This window comes from Sapajus apella, unplaced genomic scaffold (assembly GCF_009761245.1).
Source record: "Sapajus apella isolate SASKATOON/1434 unplaced genomic scaffold, GSC_monkey_1.0 scaffold6, whole genome shotgun sequence".
NCBI classification, from domain to species: Eukaryota; Metazoa; Chordata; class Mammalia; order Primates; family Cebidae; genus Sapajus; species Sapajus apella.
In genome coordinates this window covers 75,994,178-76,020,582 of record NW_022436946.1, presented here as the reverse complement: position 1 = coordinate 76,020,582, position 26,405 = coordinate 75,994,178, and the positions used below count along the sequence as shown (strand labels likewise).

Genomic DNA, 26,405 nt, shown 5'->3' with positions numbered 1-26,405 from the left:
TGTGTGTTTTAGGTATTGTAAATTAGTTTCTTAATTATAAATTCATCCAAATGATTTATTTTATGTAAATGTATAGACATACAAAAATATATAATAAAATTTATTTTATAAAATGCACAGCATAGGCTGGATTGTCATTTATAAGAAGTATAAATTATGTGTTTATGAGAATTACTTTTCACAAAATAGTCAAGAGCTCTGAAGAACAGTCAAACAGGGAAAAGTCTTTTTGTTTTCATTCCCCCCAAAGTGAAAAGAAAGTTAGGTCGTAAGGTAAGTGGTTAGAAATTCTTAAAACATAAGCTGATAATTTTGTTGCGACTAGCTAACTCCAGTCTGCTTTAATATGTCATGTTAATGCTGCCATATTGTTAATCTCCTTAAATTGATATTAAAACATCTTTGGAAAATGAGAAGTAAAGTAGTCCTATACAGTTCAATACCTAAACCAAGGTGATCTAGGGTTCTTAAGGTCATAGTGGGTAATGGATTAAGTTGAGATTATAATACATATATTTCTTTAGAGTAATTTGTCAGTGTGTCAGAAATGGGTGGTCTCACAAGTCACTTTCTAACCATGTAGTGAATAGCCATATATTTAGCTAACTTCGGTATAGAGATACGAATCTCTAAAAAGAGTATATATGTGTATATGTATTGTATATTCACATATATAAAATAATTTGGCTTTTTTGTTGCAAGCTTGAACCATTTTTACTTTCCAAAGCAACTCATCCTTTTCATTTAACTTTGCCCATGATATTCACCATATCATTTTATTATTGAGATATTCCCATCCCTTTCACTCAGTAAACTCTTTCAGATGTGTTTGTAAAGCATATTACTGATTTGTAAAATTTGTGTCATTTTGATTTCTTAGAATTGAAGGAAAATATTACCTTTAACATTTTTTTATTTCCAAAACCTGCTGTTTTGGTAGTAAAAATATTGTGGTGATTTTAACCACAATATTAGTCTGATTGTCATGTTAAAGTGTTTTTCTCTTAAATATATAAAAACTTATTTTTATTACAGTTTTTGTGTGTGTGTGGTATTTGACATTCATGCACATTAGTAGTTGCCTTAATAGTAACTTCTGTTCATTTCCACACCTTTAAAGACCCAGCAGGATTTTTCACATCATATAAAATGGGCTGTGGTTGCCTCAGGCAGGGTCATTTAGCTAATGGGATTTTCACCATACCCTGTTTCTTTTAGTGACATTCCCCGGATTCCTGAGAGCTCCCACCCTCCGCTGGAGTCCAGTGAGTATAAGATTTCTCTGATATTATCAAAGTATTGAACCAATTGAAAGTAAAAGTTTCTCTCTTTCTTTAGTTATTTGATATAATGAATTGGGGTTACTATACTAAAAACGCCTCCATTGGTACTAGATGTTAGCAATGATGGCAATAACTGGCAATCCAAAGAAATTCTACTTTAAGATTTTTCTTCTTCTGCTTTTTTAGGTGGTTATAAAAAAATCTTACAGAGCTTAGTTAATACACCAGGAATAGTTATATTCACATAAACATTTATTGTGATACTGGATTATTCAGTTTGATTGATAAGCAGCTCAATCTTAAGAGCAGCCTCTTGAATGAACTAGGCACTTTAACAAATAATTGTGTTAGTGAATAACAAAGTGCGTGGATTGATTTTAGAAGTGAATGGGTGGAGTAAGCTCCACTAAACATAACTCATAATGGATTGTGAAACCAGAGGGTTGAAAGAATTATCTGTATGGGAATTAAAGTCATTTCTGTATGAGAGAAGATGATAAATAAAATAAATAAAATATAGACAAATACGTTTTCAATGATTATGCAGAAGCGACCCAAGTATTTACTTTGCAATGGATGGGAATTAAGTTAATATTTGGGTTTGATTCCCCAGAACCCAGGTTATAGAAATAGAAAATAAAAGGTGATTTGGGGGAAACCAGTGATAGTGATTCGAAGGAAGAAGAAAATATGAAAGTAGGATAAACAAGGAAACAGATACTAGGTTATCGTATAAAATGCATACCATCATATTCTGTTAGAGGTGGACCCAGATTTGGCTTTGAGCTTTCTGGTGACCAATACAAAGAGGGAAGTGGGACTAACTGCGTAATTTATATTATTTATATGATTTAAAATACAATGATTGCCATATTACAAAAAAGCATTATTAGAAATAACAGAGTTCCTGTTCTGAGACCCAAGGAAAATGTATTCTAAATATACCTGGGAAAAGACACATAGCAACAATTTTATAGAGCTGATTTTTTTTTTCTTTTTATAGAAAGTGATTTATTTAGAGAGAGAAAGGAGAAGGAGAGAGAAACAGCTAAGTCTCACACTGAGTGAGAGAATCCAGAAAGATGGAATCCAGGAGAGAAGAGCAGCTTCCACACTGAGTAGAAGGGAATAGAGAGAAAGATGGAGTTTCGGAAGGGAAAACAGGCTTCCATGAGAGAGTGTGGAAGGGGACCCCAGAGGGGAAATCCAGGAGAGAGGAAGATGGCTTCCACGAAGGGAGTGTTCGTGGAAGGGTACCTAAACATGGAGTCTCTAAAGCTGATTTTTATCACTAAAAGTTTTTGGAGGGCACAAAATGGTGACATGATAATTAATTTGTAGGTATAGAAAAAAATGTGTGGATTGCACATACTCAGGCAGTGCTTCATAAATAGTATTTATCAGTGAAGCCCTCGGTAAGTTTGAATGGGGTTGAGTTCAAGGTTATACTTGCTGGATCAATAGCATTCTATAAACACTCTATGTTGCTCTATGTGTCAGGGTATACAGTGAAGAACTCCACCAAGTGGCCGAGAGGAGAGCCAGCCTGCTCTATGTGAAGTTGAAGCAAATCACTAGTTGTGAATTACTTGAAGCAGCGTTTTCAGAGGTTTAAGATACTCATTTGTAAGAACAAAACTAAGATGGTATATCTGGTTTTAAAACAATGATGAAATCTAAGTTTAAGTGTGACTTGTAAATTATATTATGTATACATTTATTTTAATTTCCAGTAAGGACAGCTTATAATGGATGATCCATTAGCCAAGATAATTAGTATTAACAGACACTATCTTCCTTATCTCTGAAGCAGACCTTTACCCATACGTGAAGTTATACAAGAGCCTGTGCAATACAATGCGCTCCAGAAATGTAGATCATTTCTTTCCAATTGAAATAAGCACAATGTTTTGTTATATCATTTTAAATATTTTTTTAATTAAAGGCAAAATTTATCCCATTAAAAGTAGGTTCTGTTATCAATGGTAGTAATTATGGTTTTATGCAAATAACAGATGCATTTAGCATTTTATTCAGAATATTTCCTACACTTACAAATATAATTTACTTTTTTTTCTTATTTTAGGTTCAAGCTCCTTTGAATCTCAGAAGATGGAAAGGCCTTCCATTTCTGTTATTTCTCCTACAAGTCCTGGAGCTCTAAAAGATGCCCCACAAGTCTTACCAGGGCAACTTTCTGTATGTATTTTTTGTACATGTTGGAGACTGTTAGTATTTCCACACACTGTCTGTCTTTAAATATGTCTGCCTTTCCCTGAAGTCTGCAATAAATACGTGGCCATTTAAGACTGTAAATCTACTTCATTAGTTTTTCATGCATTTTTTATTATTCCTTTATTCACATATTTAGTCGGAAATACTTACTGAGTGCTTGCAGTATGCCAGATACTCTGAACATTAATTGATGAATGGTAATATAAGTAAATATAAAGAATCTATATTTTTGGTATGCTATGTAAAAGTTTCTAAGGTAAATGATTGTTTACACATACTATTAGGAGTTCATGCCCCATTTATAGAACAACATTATAAGCCTAGAGCCTGAGGAGCCTAAATTTGGAATATTCTTTTTAACTTCTTAAGGCATTTGGCAAAACTCTTTATTGCCACTGAAAACTCCCTGAAAAAGCGACCATTTTCTCACTATTGCCTTATTATGTGGTCTGGGGAAACCTGGAATGGAGAAACTATGGTTAAGTATATAATGAAGAGCCATATCTGTGTAGATTATGATGGAAAATGGGATGTTGATATTATAATTTAAGGACTTCAGACTATTTGTTTCAAATTGTTCTACAAATAATGACCTTTTGCTCCTCTAATAATGTATGGTTTTCTGTGGTCTGCCTTTGTGCTTTTCTCTTGGTTTTAATGAGACAGCTTATATATATAAGCTTATTGGTATTTTCAAGAGCTTTTATGGTTTTAACTTTTATTTTTAATATATTGAATATCTTTGTAATACCCTTTGGATTTATTTTATCTGCCCTGCCATCTTTCTCTTCAGTGTATGTATAAATCTCTCATATTCTCCACATATTTTAAAAGAGGATAGGAAACGCATTTTGGTTCTGTGAAAACCACATCTTAGGTATTAATTGGGAATCAGAGAGATGGATTTACACAGATCCAGGTTTGAATTCTTAATCTGTTCCTTACCATGAAAAACTAATCCTATGTTAAATTAGCTTATTTTGTTATAATGACTCTCAAATATGTTCCAACCTATGCCCATTAACAGCATATGCTTACTCAAACATAAAATGAAAAGTACCTTCTAAATTAAGGGAAAAAACTTAAAGTTAACATTGTTAAAGTGTCATCACCACTGCCAGTGCAGATACTGTACTGACTGCTAAAATTCTGATTCTTGTGAGTTTGACCATAGGTTAGTATGTTACTTCCCCATTATTCTTTAGTCTACTGTCATGAAATCTTGGTTAATAGAAATATAATTTGGCCTTCTTGTAGTTTGAAGATATCACTTGTGTATTGTATCCTTTGTTTTTTCTTCCTTCTCTCATGAAAATTAACCTGTAATAGGTTAATTATAAAAATTAAATGAGGCTGGGTGCAGTGGTTCACTCCTGTAATCCCAGCACTTTAAGAGGCTGAGGAGTTCAAGACCAGCCTCGGCAACATAGCAAGTCCCTCGTCTCTACAAAAAATAAAATTAAAGCAAAAATTGCCAGACATGGTGGTGCACACCTGTAGTTCCAGCTCCTTGGGCCCAGAAGTTTGCGCCTGCAGTGAACTATGATCATGCCACTGCATTCCAGTCTGTGACAGAGTGAGACCATGTCTCTAAAAAACAAAAAATAAATTAAAAAATAAGTGAGACAAAATACCAGGAAATACTTAGCAGTGCCTGTATAAAATAGGCCCACAGTAAATATATATTATGATTTCTTCCAATTCCTTGTATGTCTTATTTCTAATATCCAAACTCTTTTTTTTTTTAATTTTAACTACCTAAGATACCAGAAAAAGCATTTAGCCACATTATCATCATTTTGACACATATAATCCTCAAACTCTTAATTTTAACATTAAGAACAAGAATAATGATTTTATATCTCCTTCTTATTTTTTGGAAAAATTATTATTGGTTTTTGTGTATACTCTTATGTATAAAATGATACATGTATAAAATGATACATCAGCATATACATCAACTTCAGTATAAGAAAGGCCTGCCAGTTGTAAGTTATATTTCAAATACTCAAAGAGAAAAGTAAATTCTGTGTGTTTATGCTTTCAAATTGGTGTGCTTTTTAGAAATAATATCTGTAATTGCATTATATTGTAATTCAAAATTTCCTTCTTTAAATATAACTTTAATTTTATATTATGTAAAGTTGTAATGCCTCATGATTTTTACAAATAATGATTCCTTTCTTTGTTGCTCTTAGGTGAAGCTGTGGTATGATAAAGTGGGACACCAGCTGATTGTAAATGTTCTGCAAGCAATGGATCTACCTGCTAGAGTAGATGGACGTCCTCGCAATCCCTATGTAAAAATGTATTTTCTTCCAGATAGAAGGTAGTGAATAATTTTAGGAAAAAAAATCTTAAAATCTATACTAATAGAAAAGGTAGAATTTTATTTTTTGGAATTAAAAAAAATATATAATAGTTAATTCTTTCTGAGGAGATAAAAGCACATTACCTCTGAAAAAAGAAATCCCTCAAGCCTTGCGTTGTAAATAGTTGAAAATAATCTGCCAATTAAAAAAAAAATGTTACCTTGTTTATAGGTTTATTAGTCTTTGATAGTGACACATTATTTAGAATGTACCTTTGTATATGTCCCTATAATCACAACTACTACTTTTATTGTAATTGAAGTTAGAATATTATTAAATTCTATTATCATTTTATAGACTTTCAGTGAGTTATAAATTTAAAATAATATAAATACCAATGACAGTTTTACGTATAACTACAATAGATGGCAGCATATACTTCCTTTTGCTTTTTCATTTACAAAACATACTTATTTTTCAGTGATAAGAGTAAAAGGAGGACCAAAACAGTAAAGAAAATACTAGAACCAAAATGGAATCAAACTTTTGTCTATTCACATGTGCATCGTAGAGATTTTAGAGAACGAATGTTAGAAATAACTGTATGGGATCAACCAAGAGTACAAGAAGAAGAAAGTGAATTTCTTGGAGAGGTGATGTATATTTTAAAAACTAAAGTCAAATCGTTAATAAAGTTTTGTGTTATTTATTATGATTGCTATTACATTACATTTTGATAATGGTACTTGATTTTAATTTGAGAATTACCCTCTCAGATCCTCATAGAATTGGAGACAGCGCTTTTAGATGATGAACCACATTGGTATAAACTTCAGACACATGATGAGTCTTCACTACCTCTGCCTCAGCCATCACCTTTCATGCCAAGGCGACATATTCATGGAGAAAGCTCTAGCAAAAAGCTGCAAAGTAGGTTAAGGTCTTTTTAGTTACCACATAGTAATTATGCTATAATGATCTAATTTGTGATTAATAATTCAAGATTTTTTTCAAATGTTTTACTAGAGATCACAATATTGGAAAATTGTTCATCTTTATGAAGAAACTTGGCAAAACTATTTCTACATTTTCACAATGAAAATAATATAGGTAGCATAGCAGAGTAATTCCAGAGCTGAAAGCCGAAGACCTCTGAATTAAAATTCTTGCACAGAGCCAATTGAGCTGCTGATTATTGAATGATGGAAAAATTTCTATCATCATTGGTGGTTTGCTACATGTAATGTCTTAATAACTTTATAGTTTGTGGGTTTTTTTGTTTTTGTTTTTGTTTTTCAGAGACAGAGTCTTGCTCTGTTGTCCAAGCTGAAATACAGTGGCGAAATCTTGGCTCACTGCATCCTCCAGCTCCTGGGTTTAAGCAGTTCTACTGCCTCAGCCCCAGGGTAGCTGGGGCTTACAGGTGCATGCCACCAGGCTCGGCTAATATATTTTTGTATTTTTAGTAGAGACAGGGTTTCACCATGTTGGCCAGCCTGGTCTTGAACTCCTGACCTCTTGATCCACCCACCTCAACCTCCCAAAGTGCTGGGATTACAGGTGTGAGCCACCATGCCCAGCCAGTTGATAGATATTTTAATAGTTCTTGTAAGAAATATTGTTTAAAACATTAGAAGGTATGTTTATTGCTGTTCATCTAATGATTGGGAAAAGCTTTTATTTTTTGTACTTATTCAGTAATTTTTGAGTCATAACTACATTTTTAAGTTAACAACTGAAAGAAGCTTCATTTGGTAATCTGAAACTAAATTATTTTTCTCACATAATTAAATATTTCATGTTCATGCTTTCCTGATCAGTAATTTATTTCCTCAAAGTTAATGTTTAATGCAGTATAATGACTAATTTGGGAAGCTAAACATAAATATTTTATAAAGGGCCTTGATTTTTTTCAATAACATAGGCTGAATATAGCTCCAGCCACGAAATGTCTCTGAACCTTTCCACTCAGCCCTATCCTCTCTGAACTGTAGAGGAAGTCACTTAATTGTGTAGAAAACAATGTACTATATATACTGTGCTACAGGCTTTTAGTATAATATTTTAGTTAAGAGATTAATCTGAAAATTTTATTCTGTAAAGTCCCCTTGTTTCTGTATGTCCTCAGTGTAGTAAGGAGAAAATACTGATAAAATATTATTCTTCAAAAACAAACATTTTTTTAAAAAATTAGCTCAGTGTTTACTTTGTATTATTTTTCACAAGTTTTCAGTAGTAAAGCAATTCACTTTTAAAAAAAATTTGACAATGTCCTTTACATTTCATAAACCAACCAGACACAGAGGTATCTGTTTGCCTTACTGTTGTGCAGGATCTCAGCGAATCAGTGATAGTGACATCTCAGATTTTGAGGTTGATGATGGTATTGGAGTAGTTCCTCCAGGTGCGTAGGTGAAGAGCATGGCCCTGCTTCACTGTGCTGCTTTGCTTGTTTTCTTTGTCAGCTTCTAGACTTCTTTAGGATAAGAAACTGAAAATTTATAGTACAGAGAAATCAATATTATATTATTCCATGGTGACTTACATTTCAAATTCTTAAGAAAGTTTTAAATCTCTACTAATTAGCATTCCCACTTATTTTATTCAGGTTCTTCAATAAAAACATGGCTAACTAGGTAAAACAAATTATTATTTCACAATGCTCTGAGCATAAGTGAAAATATGAATTTTATTTTGAAAAGATGGGTTATTAAATAAAAATTCCATTATTGTGTGTTTTATGTTATATTTCTGTGATTTTCCTTCCACCATTTGTGAAAATAATATAGTCTTCCATGGAATAATATACTGAGAAAGGTGCATGGCGGGGTATAAAATTGCATGTGGCATGGCTGCAAGCTTTTGTGATGTGTTCCTCACTGATTATATCTAGAATGTGTGTATATATTTTAAAATAATCGTATTAGAAAGATTATTCATTTGAAGTCAACATCTTTTTGTCATTGTGTAAGTTAGTAAAATTTTTGTGGTGTTGTATGGTTTAAATGTTTCTCATCTGACTTTTGTCAGAAAAGTGTGTAAAATCAAGTAGTAAAGATTTACTTTCTTGGCACTAATTTTACACTTTTAAAAAAGTTACTAATGAGAGGAGAAGTAAATATTCAAATAAGAAGAAATTAAGGAGAGTCTTAAAATGTATAAATGTGAATTTTAAAGGCAGTTTTTAAAGACAGTACTCACATATGTGCGCTTCATATACATAATTCCTCAGATGAAAGCACTTAAATTGAGGGCAATGGTTTTGCTCAAATGGATAGATTCCACAGTACTAACTTCTCAGTTTGAAGAGTTGCATACAATTTTATTCAAACTGGGAGAAAATTATGGAGAGTTTTTGAAAATCAGGCTTCATTTGTTCCCTATAATTCAGAGAATACAATATTTAATCACTGTGTGAAAGTAGAAAATCTGTTAAAACAATAAATAAAAGTGCTATGAAAATCTATATACTTACGTATTAACCTTTAATGTCAATGTATTGATGAGAGATTTAGATAATACTGGAGAAAATTTTATTTTTGCTTTCTGTTTTTATTTCTTAGAATGCCATAATAACATACATTTTCAACAAAAGGTTCATGCCAAATATAACAGCATATTAGTTTGTCATGAAATTGAAAGAGTAAAGTGATTATATATTTAAGTTCATTTGGCATATTCAAATAGGAATTAGATTATTCCTGGTAGAAAAATTATCACCTCTAACAAGAATCTTGACTAATAATCAGTCTTAATTGTTGTCATTACCAATTTACCTAAATAGAATTTACTTCTGTGAGTGGTTCCTAAATTTTATTCACCTGAAATCTCATATTTTTTGTTATGAGACAGGACAGTGAATGATGAATAATACATAGCCAATTAAATAAATGCTCACTCAAATGAGTTTCTTCCTCTTTCTGTGGGAAAGCAACATGGATAATGACTTGTAAGAAGTCAAAGTGAGTTATGGAATCCACTACAGATGGGATTAGTGCTTGTGTACCATCAAGGAGCACTGAATTCTAAGTATACTCCATACTGAAATATACCATGTCCTTTGAAGTGTTTGCAAACATGCATAATCTCTATTATCATACAGAAGCAGTCTTTAAATTGTCATTTCAAATAATATTGTTCATTTTTATTTAACATTTAAAATGTAATGAGTCAAACTTTTAATAGAATCTGACTAGTAGCTTATAAAACCTGGAAGTAATATATTGTTTCAAAGATGTCTTCATAAATTAAAGAAGATCATGTAAGTCATTAATATTTTCAGATAATCTCTTCATTGATCCCTTGTGATTATGTGGTAGTATCTGTATGGAAAATATAGCTAGTAACAGAGTAATATACAATACATTTTAAATGAAGAGGAAAGATGAGTCAGTATAATAAGGGCAAGAAGCTAAAATAAAGTGAGGTGCTAAGTTAACACAGTGCATTACATGTACTTTTAGATGTTGGTTACAAATTTGCTTCTACATTTTCTAGCATCCAGTATGAAGAGAAAATTTGTTTTGATATGGAAGTCATCTTCTATATATGTTTAATGTACTCAGGGAAGTTCCTGGTTGTATATTCTCTAAAGAAGCTCAAAAGCTGTATACAAAATGTTCTGTCACAGCCAAAACCTAAATTTCCTAATATCTTGGCTTTTCTAGAACATGAAATTATCTGTTTTTGTTTGATGTGTTTACTATATTTTTCCAGTTAGGGAAATATAGCAGGTTTTCAACTGTTGCAACCACCAGGCCTACATTTTTTTAATGTTGTGGTTATAGCCTTATTGTTATTTAAAGTAAATAACTTTAGCTGGTTAAGAAGAATAAAAATAACCATATATAGAATGCCCTCATCTGAGGTGAGGAATCTAGCAACTTCAATCAGAAAACGGGAAAAAAGAATCTCTAAACTCAAACTCTGAGCCAATTAAACATTGGGATTGCCATAAAATAGTTTCATCCCAGCCCAGTGGGGTGGCTCAGACCTGTAATCTCAGCCACTCAGGAGGCTGAGGCAGGAGAACCCATCACACCATTGCACTCCAGCCTGGGTGACAGAGCGAGAATCCATCTCAAACAAACAAACAAAAAAAAAACATAGTTTTATCCCACTCATGGTTCTGAAGATAGAGTGCATGTTGTCAACAATAAATTAAACATAATGTGAAGAAAATCAGATTATGGTAAAACGCAAAGAACTTTAAATGCACATTTATTTGAGATCATTCACTATAGAGTCAACTGTTAAAACTTTGAATATTATAGCATGTAAGTTATATTCAAAATGACTTTGAGTCACCAAAATAGTATGCATTGCCTTGGGTATATTTTCTCTTTATAAATTCAGAACTTTGTAAGTTACATTAAAAGTTATTAATATATTAAAAGTTTCAAGATGGCACTTGTTTCCTTAAAGTCCCTTCTTAATAGAGTAAAAGAGACATTAATTTTTATATAAAGACAAAGAATCTAAGAAACAAATTAATTATACACCTTTAACAGTAAGATGCCAAAATTCCCTAAGATTTATTCTGTAATAATTAATTATAGGAAATCTATTTATGTACCTTGAATACTTGTTGAAATCTTGAAATAGAGCTCATAAGTCAATATTGGCCTTCCATAAATATTGTATAATTGATACCAAATAGTAAATGTTTAAGTAATTCAGACTATGGGTTAACTGTCTTTAAAAACAGTCACCATTTTTTTTAAATGAGTGATATTAATAGTATATTCACTACGTATTAATTTAGTTGGTCTCTTTCTTGCCTATTATAATTTCTAGCCTTAAACTTACAATATAATATTACACCTGAACAACAGACTTTTTTACACGAAACTCAATAGCTTAGTTGATATTTTGATGTTAAAAATTAAAGTATTTGAAATTATAAATTATACCATTTATGATTATTAAACTTATATTCTTACAGAGTGACAAAATGGTTGTATTTCTTTGGTCTGAATATTGTCAAAGTACACTTAATGAAATGTTTAAAGACCTTTAAACTTAGGCCTAAGATCATGAATTCACAGTAAATAAACTGCTAGGGAATATTAGTCTGCCTTTAGTAATGATGTTTTATAACGTATTTTTAAGATAATGTAAGAGTTATCAAGTAAAAAATGAACAACAGTTTTAGCTTCCTAGTTAAATTTAATGTATTTATGGTTTATGTATGTTATATGTAGTTGTAAATATAGTTTTTTTCCTTTGGCCACATAATTTTTTATTTTCCTTATGATAATAAAAAACAGTAACTCTTGTGAAAAAATTTTAAACTCTACATTATTATTTTGGTTTTGAAATTACTGTTTTATCTGAACCAAATCAGAGACAATATAAACCTTTTTACTTCAAGGAAGAATGGCTGTTATCATTTATTTTAAATTGCAATATTTTAACTATATTATCTTAATTATGATAATTTAAATAATTACAGAGTAGTTTCAGATGTGTAAGGCAGAGTTGATGTTTGGTTCTTTGGAAGGGTTCATTTTCTCTGTACTATTGTGATAGTCATCTTCAGTCATATACTACATTTGAAAATTGTCGTATTATTTATGGTTTGCAAAATTCACAATCAGTATAATGGTGAAGATTTGCTACTTTTCTTTGTTAATTAAAACTGGAATATTTGTTTTCTTATTAATGAGGCCATCTGCAATCCAGCTAAAATAATGTATCTTCTAGAATAAAAATTGAAAGGAAGAATTTATTTAAATTTAAAGAGACACCAAATTTCCAAGCATTGACTTGTATATCAACTATAATTTTCTGTCAGGTGCTTCATTTCTGTTACTAAGTCAGGAACTCATTCAGTATTTAAATTAAAACAGTATCCCAACTCATCATAATGTCTGAGGCATCAACTGTCATATTCATATTAGTATCTTTATGGTACCTTTGAGCCAAACTGTAACCTGCTTCAATGCATGTATATGTTACACTCTGTGTAGGTATACTTAATATTTTTGAAGATAAGGCTATTAATATTGATTGCATGACATTTATTATTCATCGGTCAATGGCTGCTTTAATATAATTTTATATTTCTATGTTAATGTTTGCATTATAGAAGAATACTGACTAAATTTTTTCTGTATGTACTCTTGCCAGTAGGCTACAGGTCTAGTGCTAGAGAAGGTAAATCTACAACATTAACTGTGCCAGAACAGCAAAGAACAACTCATCACCGCTCACGTTCAGTATCTCCTCATCGCGGCAATGATCAGGGAAGGCCGCGTTCACGTTTACCAAATGTGCCATTACAGAGGTAGGCTTTTGAATGAGTTCAGTGTCCCTGACAGTACATTTTTATTATAATGCAGTGTAAGTTGCTGCAAAACTAACTGAAATGAAAAAATAGTTTGGTCAAATTATTTTTTTTGGAATTGTTTCTAGGCAAAATGCTTTTTTAAATGATTTATCTAACCTATGTGGCAGTCTATTGTTTAATCTGAAGAAATTCCCCAAGAAGTAGAAGTTGTTTATGTCCCAGTAATTGTTTTTGAATACTTGTCTTGTACTCGTTTGCTAGTTTTATTCCTTGTTAGAAAAAAATTGTGACAAATCAGAATTGTGAAGAGAAACATCTTAAGAGGATAAGGTCAAGAGACAGAATGGACTTTTAAGAGATTTAGGATTGTCTCTTGGAAATACTTTAAATGCTTGGAAACATAAATAAAGCTTATAATGTAGTGCTCTACTTCATCTTACTCTGATATTCATTCCTGAAATTGTAATTAATTACACAGATGAAAATTGTTTTTTGATAGAAGTGTGAAAGAAGTTTGGAGAAATGCAGCCACAGGCAAAAAGCTCATAAAAAATTAATACTCTTAAATCATTGGTAAAATAGGTTTAGTTATGACGCAAACACTTTTCAGTGTTTATTTGCATGTTACTGTCAGTTCCTTCCCTATAGTCTGTCTGCCTGTTTTGGGAAGATGATACACATAAGAATTTTGTAATTATTTTAGGAGTTTAGATGAAATTCATCCAATAAGAAGGTCACGTTCTCCAACCAGACACCATGATGCCTCCCGAAGTCCAGTTGATCATAGAGCCAGAGAAGTGGATAGTCAGTATTTATCAGAACAAGACAGGTATTTGTCAATTATGATCTCAATGTTATGAATTTTTTGTTATGTTTTAATATATACAGATATTGTGGCATAGCACATTAGAGAATAAAAGTATCATTCAAGAATGAACTTCTCTCAAGCAACAACTGTTAAGATATTCTAATAGAAGTGCCATCCAGGAAATATTTGGCTAATATTGTTATAATTATGCAATTTCTTTTAAAAAATCAGTATGCTTATCTTTAAGGGTACAGCTTGTTGACTTAGATATTGACCTAAATTATAGAAGGGAGCCTGCATAAGCAATTTTCAAATATTTTTTGTGGGTCACAATATTTGAGGTATTAAGTAATCATAAAAATTATGTTATTTATATAATTAAAAACATTGTGGATACATGTCATTTGGAAAACAGTTAATTGCAGAGTTTCCATGATAACTTCAATAATAATGTTTCTGTTATATGCCTCTTTTCATAAAATCTCTTTCTAGAAAACATCTATAGAATACAAAATATTGAGATGGGTTCTTATGGGGATATGTACTTAGATTAATTCTGCATTTATTTGTGAGCTAATATTTCATGGAAGCAATTACTATAAGTCTACGTTATGAATCTGTTGCTCTACGTGCCCACAGACTTTCTTCTCAAAGTAACCATATACCTGTACAAGTAGCTTGATTATAAGCTCAGGATCTGAGTTAAGGTTTTATAATACCCACCTTGTTGAGTATCCTCTTCTGGCGTTTTAAAGTGGAGAAACTTTCAGTGAGGAGTAGGGTCATAATAGTGGTGCTGAATGATTTTTTGCCATGGAGTCCAGAACATAGAACCCAAGTAAAGCTTCTTAATCTACCTAACTGCCATCCTACTGTGGAAAGTAGTGCTGTGACCTTCAAGAATGGAATCACAATAGGTACCAGGATGAAGAGCTGCTCTGAGGAATAGGATTCCAGACATCTCAGCTTGAGTTGAATGAGGGCTATTTTATCAGCATTCATTTGTGCCACCATCAATTTAGGTGAGGAGAGAAAACACAGGGCTACTAGACCAGGGCAGTCAATATAGTGAAATTAATTTGGATATAGAAAAAGTACTAATTTTAAATTTTAAAAAGTCCTAATCAATTATATTGTTAGTTGGCTAATAAGAAACATAATATCATATTGCATTTTCAGTGGCTATCATAGACAAGAAAACTATCATGCTTTAATTTGCTATAAAGAAATAAAAATGTTCAGGGTTCCCATTAGCATCAGTCCAAATTTATAGTATTTTTAAAAACATACTCAGTTTTCTATCATTGGAAACAGATTTCTATATCTTATTTGAGGATGATTTAATTTTGTTTTGTTTTAATATTCTATAAAATCGTTTTGAAATACAATGGCAAATCAGCAACCGCTAGGATTTCAACCATAATGTTTGTACTTTATTGTTTAAATTTTTTAAATGCTTTCATGTTTATTTTTGTTTAAATTCTCAAGCAAATATGCTAGTGCAGACAATCTGGTTTCTTTCCTTTTCATGTTTTCATTGGCATACCATTGGCATAACCCATGTCTCATAACTTATCTGTTTCACTCACCACCCATCCTGTCTGTGCAGTGAGCTTCTTATGCTGCCCAGAGCAAAACGAGGACGAAGTGCAGAATGCCTACATACTACCAGGTAAATACAGGGATTTGGTAATGGTGACTGTGTGTGATGACTCTCTTTTCATTCTACTACTCTTCCGTCTCTCCCTTAGTGGTATTATTATAAGCAGGTAAAATAAATTTCCCAAGTATTCAAAATTTGTTTTGTTTTATATTGAGGTTATGGAAAAGGTTCCAAATATATTTCATTTATGATTCAGGCAGACTACTTTGCCATCTGTACATTCAAAAATCCAGAGACCAGTGGGTCTCTCTGAGACTGTTTACATTCCTAAAACTGAGGAACCAGTTTCTGCATTAAAATTCTGAATGCTCACTGTGAATGCACCCAACCTTCCTACACACATTCCTGTCTAGTCACAAAAGGTCTAATCTGTGTATGGCAGTGTCATTGTTTCAAAATTGTAAGTTTGCTCTGTTATAGCCTTTATTATTTCATTTCAGATTTTATTGTTCTTTATATTCTGTTTGCTTTTGATAACATTTTTACTAGTTCATTTTTAATGGCTGAGCTTCAGCTTCTTTCTTGATAAAAAGTGAGGATGTTCAACCTAATCTTAACTGTCCAGCCCACCAGTTTTCAGAAATGGCTGCAGTACAACCTTTCCCATAAAGGCATGTAACAATATTAATAACTCTTTAGAAGTGAGAAAAGATAAAATTTTTGCTTCTAACTTGGAGCTTAGAGCCTGATGCTTTATATTAATCTCATTACATCTTTGATTTCATATCCAAAGTAAAACTTCTTACAGATTACTCATGGAACATATTCTAGAAATACTTATTGTGTACTTGAAATGAATATGGAAGTTAAGGAAGTAGTAAGTCAGTGAAACAAACCAACACATTATAATAAAACTCAAATATTTTAGCCAATGAAAAGCAAGAGGAAAGAAAAGGAAAGAAGTATAACTGTAGTACTTGGGATACAAAGGCAAAAGCATGATTTAGTATGTCTCTGTGTAATACGTAGTTCTGCCCAATAATGCAAACAAAATTGGGCTAATAAAAACTGTTTGAATTTTTACACTCTAAAATTATGCTACTGATTACTGTCATGTTTGCTTGGAGTGCCACAGGAAAAAAATGAGGAAATATTAATTACTTCTTCCTGAGAAAAAAAAAATGTAAAATCATGCAAATTATAAAAACCTACTGAAAGTCAAAGCATGAACTATCTAGGTTTTTTATTAGTTGTTCTTTTTGACAGAAAATTTCTTAATAAGAATGGTTTCTTTACTAATTCTGAAAGTTTTCTCACAGTCCTATTGATGTGACTAAAACTGCAAAAGAAAAAATTGCACACAAAACAAACACACACAAAAAGATCCTTATATTTTAAGCCAACTAGTGTGTGCCTGGCACTCAATGTGTGAGTATTTCTGGGACACTCACACCTAATTATAATAGCTAAAAATATTTTTTCTTTCCCTTATTTTGTACTTGTAAAACATATACTAGTATATAGTTGCATAGTTGCATTATTTTATACAATCTTACCTTTAAGATTGATGCTTTGCTAATTCTGAGCTCCATATGTCCTGTTTAATGGACTGTGTGTTGACTTTGCATTTCCTGATTTAAACAGATACCATATTTGTATGTATACAGTTTAAAAATAGATGAGTATTCAGCGAGGCAGATCAAGTCCTGTGAACAATACTATGACAATAAGGAAGTAGAAGCTGAGCTAGCCAAGTGTGTCAGTGCAAAATGTATGTCACCAGTGTCTTTCCTCCTTCCTGTCTTTCATTCTCTAATGTGTAATGCAAAAAGTTTGAAGATAGAGAAAACATGAGTTAAAATATATGTATGTGTATATATATGTAATCTCTTCTGTGTTTATATTTCTGTACTTATAAAAGCATTTAATTTCTATCTGAATAAAAATGAATGTCAACATGAGTACATATAAATAACCACAGCTTTGTATAAATATATCAATAATATAGTTTGCTTTCATATAAATTATTGAAATTTATTATTTATATAACTATCAGTGACTCAAATCTAAAGCTTTCAAAATATCGTACCATTTTCACTTAGGATTTTCAAAAATAAAATCTGAGGATTTACTAGTCCTCAGTAAACATAAGGAAAATAAAATTTATTTAATACCAAGCATAGTGTTAAGTATATAATGTACTTTATGTCAATTTCCTGACAGGAATTACATGTTATGAATATCATTATCCTGATTTTAGCGATGAGGAAAAAAGCTAAGATAGTTTATTTGACAACGAATACAGCAAGGATTCAAAATCATGTCTATTTCATATCTTCTGCTAAACTAGTTTTTCCAAAAATGTGAAAACTCATACTATGAAGTATTCCACCAATAAAATATTTTGTGAGTCGAATATATTTTGGAAACTTTGCAAATAAAAGTGTCTACCTTGAAATTTAATATACACAGCATATTGAAGTCATGTTCTAAAGAAATCTGTGTAATGTTTAGTTCCTTTTCTCCCAAATTATTTAATTGCCCAACCCTTTTTTAGTAAAATGTATCCTGAGGAAGTGGTACTACAGAGAAAATGCTGTAGTTGCCTTATTATATCCTGCTGTGTCCTAGATATTATATACCTGTTATCTCATTGAATTCTTATCATACCCTCTGAAGTGGATGTTATTTCCCACATTTTGTGAATGTAGAAGCAGGCTTGGAGACTTAATCGAATTATCCAGGTCATAGCCGATAAGTGGCAAAGTCAAAGCAGGAACTTGAACATTCAGACTATAAATTTTGTGCTGTTTTCTAGCTGTTTCCCATTCTATGTTGATCCCATTGTTGAAAAAAAAAATCGTTTTTGAAGCAATGCTTAGAAAAGTTTTATAGAAACCTATTACTAAAGATAGATTTGCCTGAGGTTAAGAGTTGAAAAGAAAACTCTACATCAAGAAAGGAGGCTAAATCCTTAGTTTCAATAAAATTTGTCCTCAGTTTGTGCTTAAAAATGGGAAGGCAAAGGCAGGCAGATCACTTCAGTCAGGAGTTTGAGACCAGCTTGGCCAACACATTGAAACCCTGTCTCTACTGCTAAAAAAAAAAAAAAAAAAAAAAAAAAAAAATTAATTCCTTTTTTTAACTGAAGCTTTAAGGGATTTCCTTTGATTTAATCATTAGTATAAATATGATTAAACCAGTGAGGTGTTTGATGTTTAGAAGTCTTTGATAAATGTTTATTCCCTTTCTTCTTGATTGTGCTTTACTGCTAACTGAAGTAGATGGTGAATTTTCAGAATTAATAGTTAAATTTATGAAACATTATTTAAATGACAAAAAAATAAATAATTGGCTGGACCTGGTTTATCCTTCATGGCATAGACAGTCCAGAATCCTTCATAGATTTTTAAAGGAATCAGGTGCCATTGGGTCAATTTTCTGCCGATTCAAAATCCATGTTTTGGTTTACATCGTATGCTCATCTCACCCTTCTTCCAGTGGTAAATTTCCTGTGTTTGGGCCTGGATCTAGACAGAAGCCAATAAGTAGAAAATAACTTGCTCCTCTGGAATCACTTCTTGGCCTTTTGCTCTTTTGTTTCTTTGCTGCAGTCTAGTACTATGACCAGCCTTGTCCCTGGAATGCTGGTCAATCCTTTGTTTTGTTTTAGAACATTAACTCTTTTAGTCATATTTTAACTGCCAAATTATATAAAGTTGTTGATTTTTACTTTTAGCTATGAGTTGCTTACTTCCGTAGAAGTAGGTATAATATTAAATCAGGGATTAAATAGTGCATTAAAATATTGACCAATAATAATCATAGAGTTTGGTTAGCAGATATTTTTCTAATTCAGATAATTAAATAATAATTTTGATTATCTTATGAAGTCAAGTGTGTATGATTTCATATTTTAATAATTTTAGTCTTCCCTTCAAATCGTTATTGTGGTTCTTTTGAGAAAAAAGACAAAAGATTTATCTATATAGTTTTATAGGCCTCTAGTTTCTGAGTATCTTAATAAAATTGGCTTTATATATATTTTTGCATGTTTGTGTTGCTGTGTTCCAGACATCTTGTTAGGCATTATAAAACATTACCTCCCAAGATGCCTTTATTACAGAGCAGTTCTCAGTGGAATATTTACAGGTAAGAGCCATAACAGTGAGTCCCACCCAGTTATAAAGTAATTCCTAATCCCTTGCCTGCTAAAAATAGAAAATTCACATTCTAATAAAACATTAAATAGAAAATTTACATTCTAATAAAGTATTTTCTTTTGAAATAATTATACAATGAGAAACATCAAATTAATGACATTTAAAATCATTTTAACTATAAAACTTAGTACTAGAATAATTATCTAAATGAAATCTAACTCAAATATCAAAATTCTAGTTGCTTTGTTATTTGTATATTGTTGTACTTGTTGATTTTAATTATTTATTTTATTTTATTTTTGTGTAATTTTAACTTGTGAAGCTCAATTCTGCCTGCACATACTAAGACCAGATCAGTGACTAGACAGGACATTCCCCTTCATCATGAATGCTTTAACTCAAGAGTATTGAGATTTACTGATGAGTTACTGGTTAGGTAAGAACATATGGAAGTGGTATCTTCCATTTCCCTTGTCTATTGTTGTGAACCAAAAAAGTTGAGTTGTACAATTATTTCTCCTCTGATGTCCTTCATTTTGTTTTGGTGTGGCATCTGTTCTTGGTAATGAAATTTTAGGCATTTTGTTTTAGTGCTTTCTGTATCCAGTTTTTTTCATAAGTAGGTGTGATTTAGTCTCATTTTTCAGTCTGAGACACTTCTAAAAATTATGCAAAGCAATTTAAGCATAATCTTTGTTTAGTTTCATTTTCTAAACAAAATTTTACGCTGTCATTCTGTCAACTCTCTCACACCCTTATGAACTGAATCCCAGTGATTCTACATTTTGTGTAAAGGGGACATTATTTTATGCTTTACTCTCTAACATGGTCTTCCTTTCTTTGTTTTCTCTGTCTTTCTCTTCTACCACTGGATGCAATGCACTGGCACTAGTGAACTGCAGCCCTTTCTTGACAGGGCTAGGAGTGCTAGTACCAACTGCTTGAGACCAGATACTAGTTTGCATTCACCAGAACGAGAAAGGTATAAAATAAAGACTTTCTTAATTTCTTATCATTTGTACTGGTGATTTTTTCAATCACTTTGTTTTGTTTCGTGAGAGCCTCACAGGTTTATTCATTCATGTTCACTTTGCTAACTGTCTACATTTCCCCCTCCCTTATTATATATGTCTATGTAGAGATATGCATATGTGGATAAGCCCAAGGGTACACATACACATATTTCTATGAATGTTGTCGCAAATAGTGTGATGTAATTTGTAACTGCTTCTGGCTGCTGCTTTTCCCCTTTTGTTGCTGTTTAGTCGTTTTATTGACACACTATTCAGGAAGCCTTCAGTATGCTGATAATGTTATAAGGTCCAGTGAATTATCCCAAGGGGAGGATCACTTTACTCTTAGTACCACTGACAAATAGTATTTATAGATGAAGCAACAATCTTTTATAAACTCATAATAGGATTTTTTTAATAGAATACTTCCTTTGTATATCTACATTCATTTTTAATCAATCTACTCTTTGATATAGTGTTTTACATTAAATTATACTTCGACAACCAAAAATGGTATGTTAATCATAGATTTCCTGGTGCCTAACAAAAATAAGTACATATATATGTACACAGATAATGTTGCTTAAAACTTTAATTAATAAATTCTGATTTTAATTAAAAGGTGTTCATTGATGATGTGTTACACTGTCTCCTAGCTGTAAGCATCTAATTTTTCCATTGTGATGGAACTATTATAATTGCTATCTCTTTTTAATTAGAAGTCATTCAGAAGAGACTTGCATACTACATATTTACAAATCCTGAAGAATAAATATTTAGTTGTACTAATGTAATCTACTTCTCCTTCTTAGGGGCTACTTAAAGCTTTTCTTTAGGTATATTTCTAATGTGAGTCTATTCAGTTATTTGAAATGCTTATTTCTGGAATTGAACAATAGGTGCAGGTGTACATATCTTTTTTTAGTGTCTTAAAAATTTACTTTTAAATTGTGTATTTTATATTTGTAAAATTTGTAATAGAAAAAAGTGAAATTTAATTTCTATTTTGTATCCCTTTACTATTATAATATAAATTTCAGTTGTTATGATTATATACTCTTCTAAAATCACATTTGGAATTGTTTTATCATTCTCTTTTGTCATATATAACCCCCCTAAATAATTACAAGAGTAGCAGGAAAATTTTAAAATATGTTTAGTTATTATTTTCTTACATGTTTCTGGTTAGTATTAAAACAAGGATAGAAGTTCTCAGGTCAGTGAAATCTTCTGACCGTAGCACCCTGACATTTTTAATATTATCCATATCAGTGCTATCTGATAGAGATATAATGCAAGATGTTACTTTAATATTTTCTAGTAGCCACACTAAAATTATGAAATTAATTTTAATTTAACCTAGTATATTCAAAATATAATTTTCACATGTAATTATCATTTAAAACCATTAGTGAGATATTTTGCACTCCCTTTATTATAGTATAAGTCATAGCTACTAAGGATATTTTGTACTTGCAGCATATCCCACTCTGACCTAACCATATTACAGGGCTCAATGGCTTCATGTGGCTTGTGGCTCTTGTATTGGACAGTGCAGGTCTATTCTTATGGAGAAGCCTGTCTAGCATATGTTCCCTTGTGACACTGAAGCCACAGAGTTAATAAATCTCTATGTTGGTAAATTTAATCTGTCAGATAATATCCTTAAAACAGGTCAACCGTACACAATCTAGGGAAAGTTATTGCACAGGTTGTTGTAAAGTCCAAGTAAGTATACTTACCTTGAATAGAAGAAGACAGAATATCATTGAAAACATATATTCACCCTACAGATTGAATAAAAAGGAATATTTCATTTAAAAACTCAATGAAACAAGTCTTGGTATTATCAGTGGTCCTTAGTTTATTGGGGTTACTTTGTTGCCAAGAAAAACAACAATTATTTTATGTAATATAAAATAAAACTTAGATAAGTTTTCATCAAGTAAGTACAGAAGCTGTAGATGCTTTGTGAACATGCCTATGAAGCAGCTTTGAAATGGAAGATAACATTACCAAGAGTGGTGACTTTGTTATCCTTGGAGAATGTGTCTAAAACCCTCAGTCAGTATGTGGAGAGTAAGACAAGGAGGCTTAGAGGGTTTTCCAGGCTACTTAAGTTCTGTTATTGACCACAGGGCTTCTTGTATTAATGTCTAACATACATAGTAGATAAAATGTTAGAGCAAATGTTTTAAAAACTTAATTTTATATTCTTAAAAGAAGAACATTATTTCTAAAAATCTTTGAACTGTGTGTGGTCAAACAATTTGATTATTCTAACCCATTTTGATTAACATTTACATACTGTTATACCAACTTAACTCCTAATTTTTGAAACAAGCTTTCTGTTAAGATAAAGGGTGAAATTGTTCAAGCACACTTAGTACTCAATATCATATTTTACTAATGATTCAGAAGATAAAAGAGCAGCATTCTTTTCCTGAAGGAGAGAAAACCATCAGATACACCTATCTTTTCTCCCTTGTTGTATGGTTTGGCCTACTTTAACAGATGAGTTTTGAATAATGCATTTAAAAGGTAGTTTGGAAAGGAAACCATTTTAGTTTAGGTGGCACCTCCATTTCATGTTCTGTTGATTACACAAATAGAAAAAATGCTTATGGGTTACCATGATTCATTTAATTATTCCAATTCAGTTATGCTTCATAAATTAAGAAACTTGAGAATTATTATTTTTAAGAATAGATAATTTCTCATTTATATCTTCCCATTCCCCCTGCTTCCCTGATTGACAAAGAGTGAGTTACAGGCCTGCTACTAACTTTGCTTTTCTAGGTTTTCAAACAAATTATTGCTTACATGTTCATAAGCAAAGATTTTAAGGCCATTTTTCTGAATGGTTATATTCTTCCTTGGTCTTTCAGAGCAATCATATTCTTGGTGAAGACTTATGAGAGAGTAATGTATGCCTTACCACCTGCATTTTTTACCTTCCAGTAATTCCTGCAGTCTGATATCTGCTCATTCCTAGTGCTCTATAGCTGTGCTGAAATTCTTCTGTGGTTTACATTGGCTCCCAAGTTGTTCAGCAGCATCCTGCAGCGTTTTACATTAGCCACCCTGCCACTTGAATCTCTTCTCCATTAAGTACCTGTACAGATTTCCTTAAGCCTCGTTATTATGTCTCCTTTGAAGGCTTGTCTTACTCCCCTGTCCCATAAAGATAGTATTTCCCTTGTTCCACCCCCAATTTTCCTCTTTTGCCCCACCCATGATGTCCTGTTCCTTAAATTTTATTTCTATAAAAGGTTCCCACTCTAATACATATGAAGATAACCCTCCACTGTGATTGACCAGGCACTACCACGCCTAAATTTCTAAATGGTGATATCTAAATCAACTTCATTATCTCCCGTTTTGCCCTTTTATGGCAAAAATGCTTCCTCTTTGTAAATTTTCCTCTCATTTTATGGTTTTGACATACAACCATAATCTGGAACTACTTCTCTTCCTGCTCCTTGACAAATTTAGTCACAATAAATTCAGTCAATTCTTTCAGAACAGGTTCCTCACCTTGATTATATTAATAGCCCTTCTCCAGTTCCGTAACTCTCCTGCTCCCATTAATTTTCTTAAGTTCTAATAATTGTTACTACCTTATATCTCGTTTTCTATTAAAATTCAAATATTCTTCTTCATTTTTTGCCTGATTAAAAATTCTGCTCGTTGTTACAAATGCAGGTTAAATGCCATATCTTTGTAAAGCCCTTCTTAACCTCCTCCCCTCTGCTTGGTCTCCCCACCAACAAACATACACACTTCCCTTTCTTTTGCCAGTCAGAATTATTTACTGTCTTTTCTGGGCCCACATAATTTTATATGCTTCTATTAAAATACATTTGTATTTTGCTTAGTACTGTAGTATGTTTGTGCCTTCTGCTATAACATATAGTGGAAGAAACACACTAGGCCTAAGGGAAAGGAAGTTCTTGGCTAAAAATCAATGGCTATATTGAATTGAAATAGATATCATAGAGCTTGTTTCAGAGTATAACTATCTGTAATAATTAAAGTAAGTTAAATTTAGTGTAAAACAGTATTGGGAAAAAATTTTAATGACTAAAATGAATAGTAGAGAACAGACAATAAAAATACATATGTGTATAATCAGTTATCTCATTTGGTTCGGTTTTTAACATTAAAATTTCTAATTGAGGGCAGGAATAATATCCTATTTCTCTTTTACATCTTTAGTGACATTACGTATTTTTTACTTGCAAATGTTTTACTTGGGGATTTTAGGGGCTTAAAAAACACCCACTGCTTTTCACTCTCAAATTTGGATTGAGCTGTGAGTTAGACCTAGGTACTAGAAAGATGGGAGATGTAATTTTCACTATAAATACTTTGAACAGAATTTAAAGCTGTGGCTTTGAGTCTGCAAGATGGCTAATAACTAATTCCAGAATCAGCCAGATTCACTCTGGGTTTATGAGCCACATAAACTTCTGCTACAGGGTCAAGCCTCAAATGTCATCACTGCTTTATAAGTTTGTTTGTTGTGCTGTTTGCAGGCAATAAAATTTGGAAAGAGGAATACAGAAAGGGCTAAGTTTTCTGTGCCCAATTCTTTATCATAGTCACCTATCATATAAGCTACTCTTTCTTCCTTGGGGTGCAATGAGGAAAGGCTTACTTGAATGAATTTTCCTCAAAATGGAAACATGAGACTTAAGGAAAAAGAAGTTTCTACCTTTTAAAAATCAATAGTTATATATTGAATTGAAATACATATCATAGATGTTGTTTCAAAGTATAAATATCTGTGTTAATTAAAATGAGTGAAATTTAGTTTAAAATAATATTAAGAACAAAAATTTAAGGACTAAAATGAATAATGAAAATAGACAATAAAAATATATGTGTTTAAAATCAGTTCTCTCATTTGTTTTGGTTTCTAATGCTGTAATACCTCATACATATTTTTAATTTGTGCTATTTATAGATTGAAAGATTTATATTTCCATATAATGTCTATAGCCTTATATCATTATTTACTTAAACATTCACAAATATTTATTTATTCTGTGCTATGCATAATGGATGTAATTGTCAAAAAAAAAAAAAAAAGCCCCACTGTTTTTCCTTCTTTAGGGAATTCACAGCCTGTTCATTCAATCCTGTAACCTTCAGAGTGATCTTCTTTTCTTCCAACCACAGTGAAAGGAGTGGGCTCCCAAGAAATATGTGTTCCTCAATTAATGAATTTAGAGTACCTGATACTAAAATACTAGTAATTTACTGAGGTAACTAAACAATGAACTTTTAGGTAGGCTGGTTTGGAAATACAAATCAAGAAAGGTCTAGTTTAGTTAAACTTTATTATTAAAATCTCTAGCGTACCCTGCCATATTAGCTTGTAAAATGAAAATAGAAATGTAAGTTGAAGCTATATATAGTTCTCAATAACCAGAGTTGGGAAGAGAGATAAAGATTCTAATTTTGGTTATTATTTGTAATAGGAAAAATAATAGAAGTAGTTCCTATTATGGAAAGCATATAAAATATGCTATATAGGTAAAACTTACGAAGTGTTATTAAAGCTTAAGTAACATCTATTCTTAGGACAAAAACTTGGATATAAATTGATCCTGCTCTCCTTGTATGCACTTTATGTGGGAAAAAAACAGATTTCTTATATTGGTACTACATATCAGCATATTCAGAAGGACA

The 26,405-nt window shown here is 31.7% G+C and overlaps 1 protein-coding gene across 49 annotated transcripts in view; it reads left to right on the top strand.

Moving 5' to 3' along the window:
* RIMS1 (regulating synaptic membrane exocytosis 1) overlaps positions 1 to 26,405 on the top strand; it is a 496,468-nt gene that overhangs the window by 341,512 nt on the left and 128,551 nt on the right. For 19 of the 49 annotated variants that reach the window (XM_032275540.1, XM_032275539.1, XM_032275538.1 and 16 more), the window contains 10 exons: positions 1,219 to 1,265; positions 3,370 to 3,482; positions 5,717 to 5,847; positions 6,312 to 6,483; positions 6,607 to 6,760; positions 8,163 to 8,234; positions 12,962 to 13,118; positions 13,825 to 13,950; positions 15,539 to 15,601; positions 20,588 to 20,677. In XM_032275540.1, the coding sequence (XP_032131431.1) occupies positions 1,219 to 1,265; positions 3,370 to 3,482; positions 5,717 to 5,847; positions 6,312 to 6,483; positions 6,607 to 6,760; positions 8,163 to 8,234; positions 12,962 to 13,118; positions 13,825 to 13,950; positions 15,539 to 15,601; positions 20,588 to 20,677 (1,125 nt within the window). Of the gene's footprint in view, positions 1 to 1,218; positions 1,266 to 3,369; positions 3,483 to 5,716; positions 5,848 to 6,311; positions 6,484 to 6,606; positions 6,761 to 8,162; positions 8,235 to 12,961; positions 13,119 to 13,824; positions 13,951 to 15,535; positions 15,602 to 19,606; positions 19,685 to 20,017; positions 20,132 to 20,587; positions 20,678 to 26,405 lie in introns of those variants that run through there. The other 30 variants (XM_032275541.1, XM_032275528.1, XM_032275532.1 and 27 more) reach the window with 7 other exon arrangements.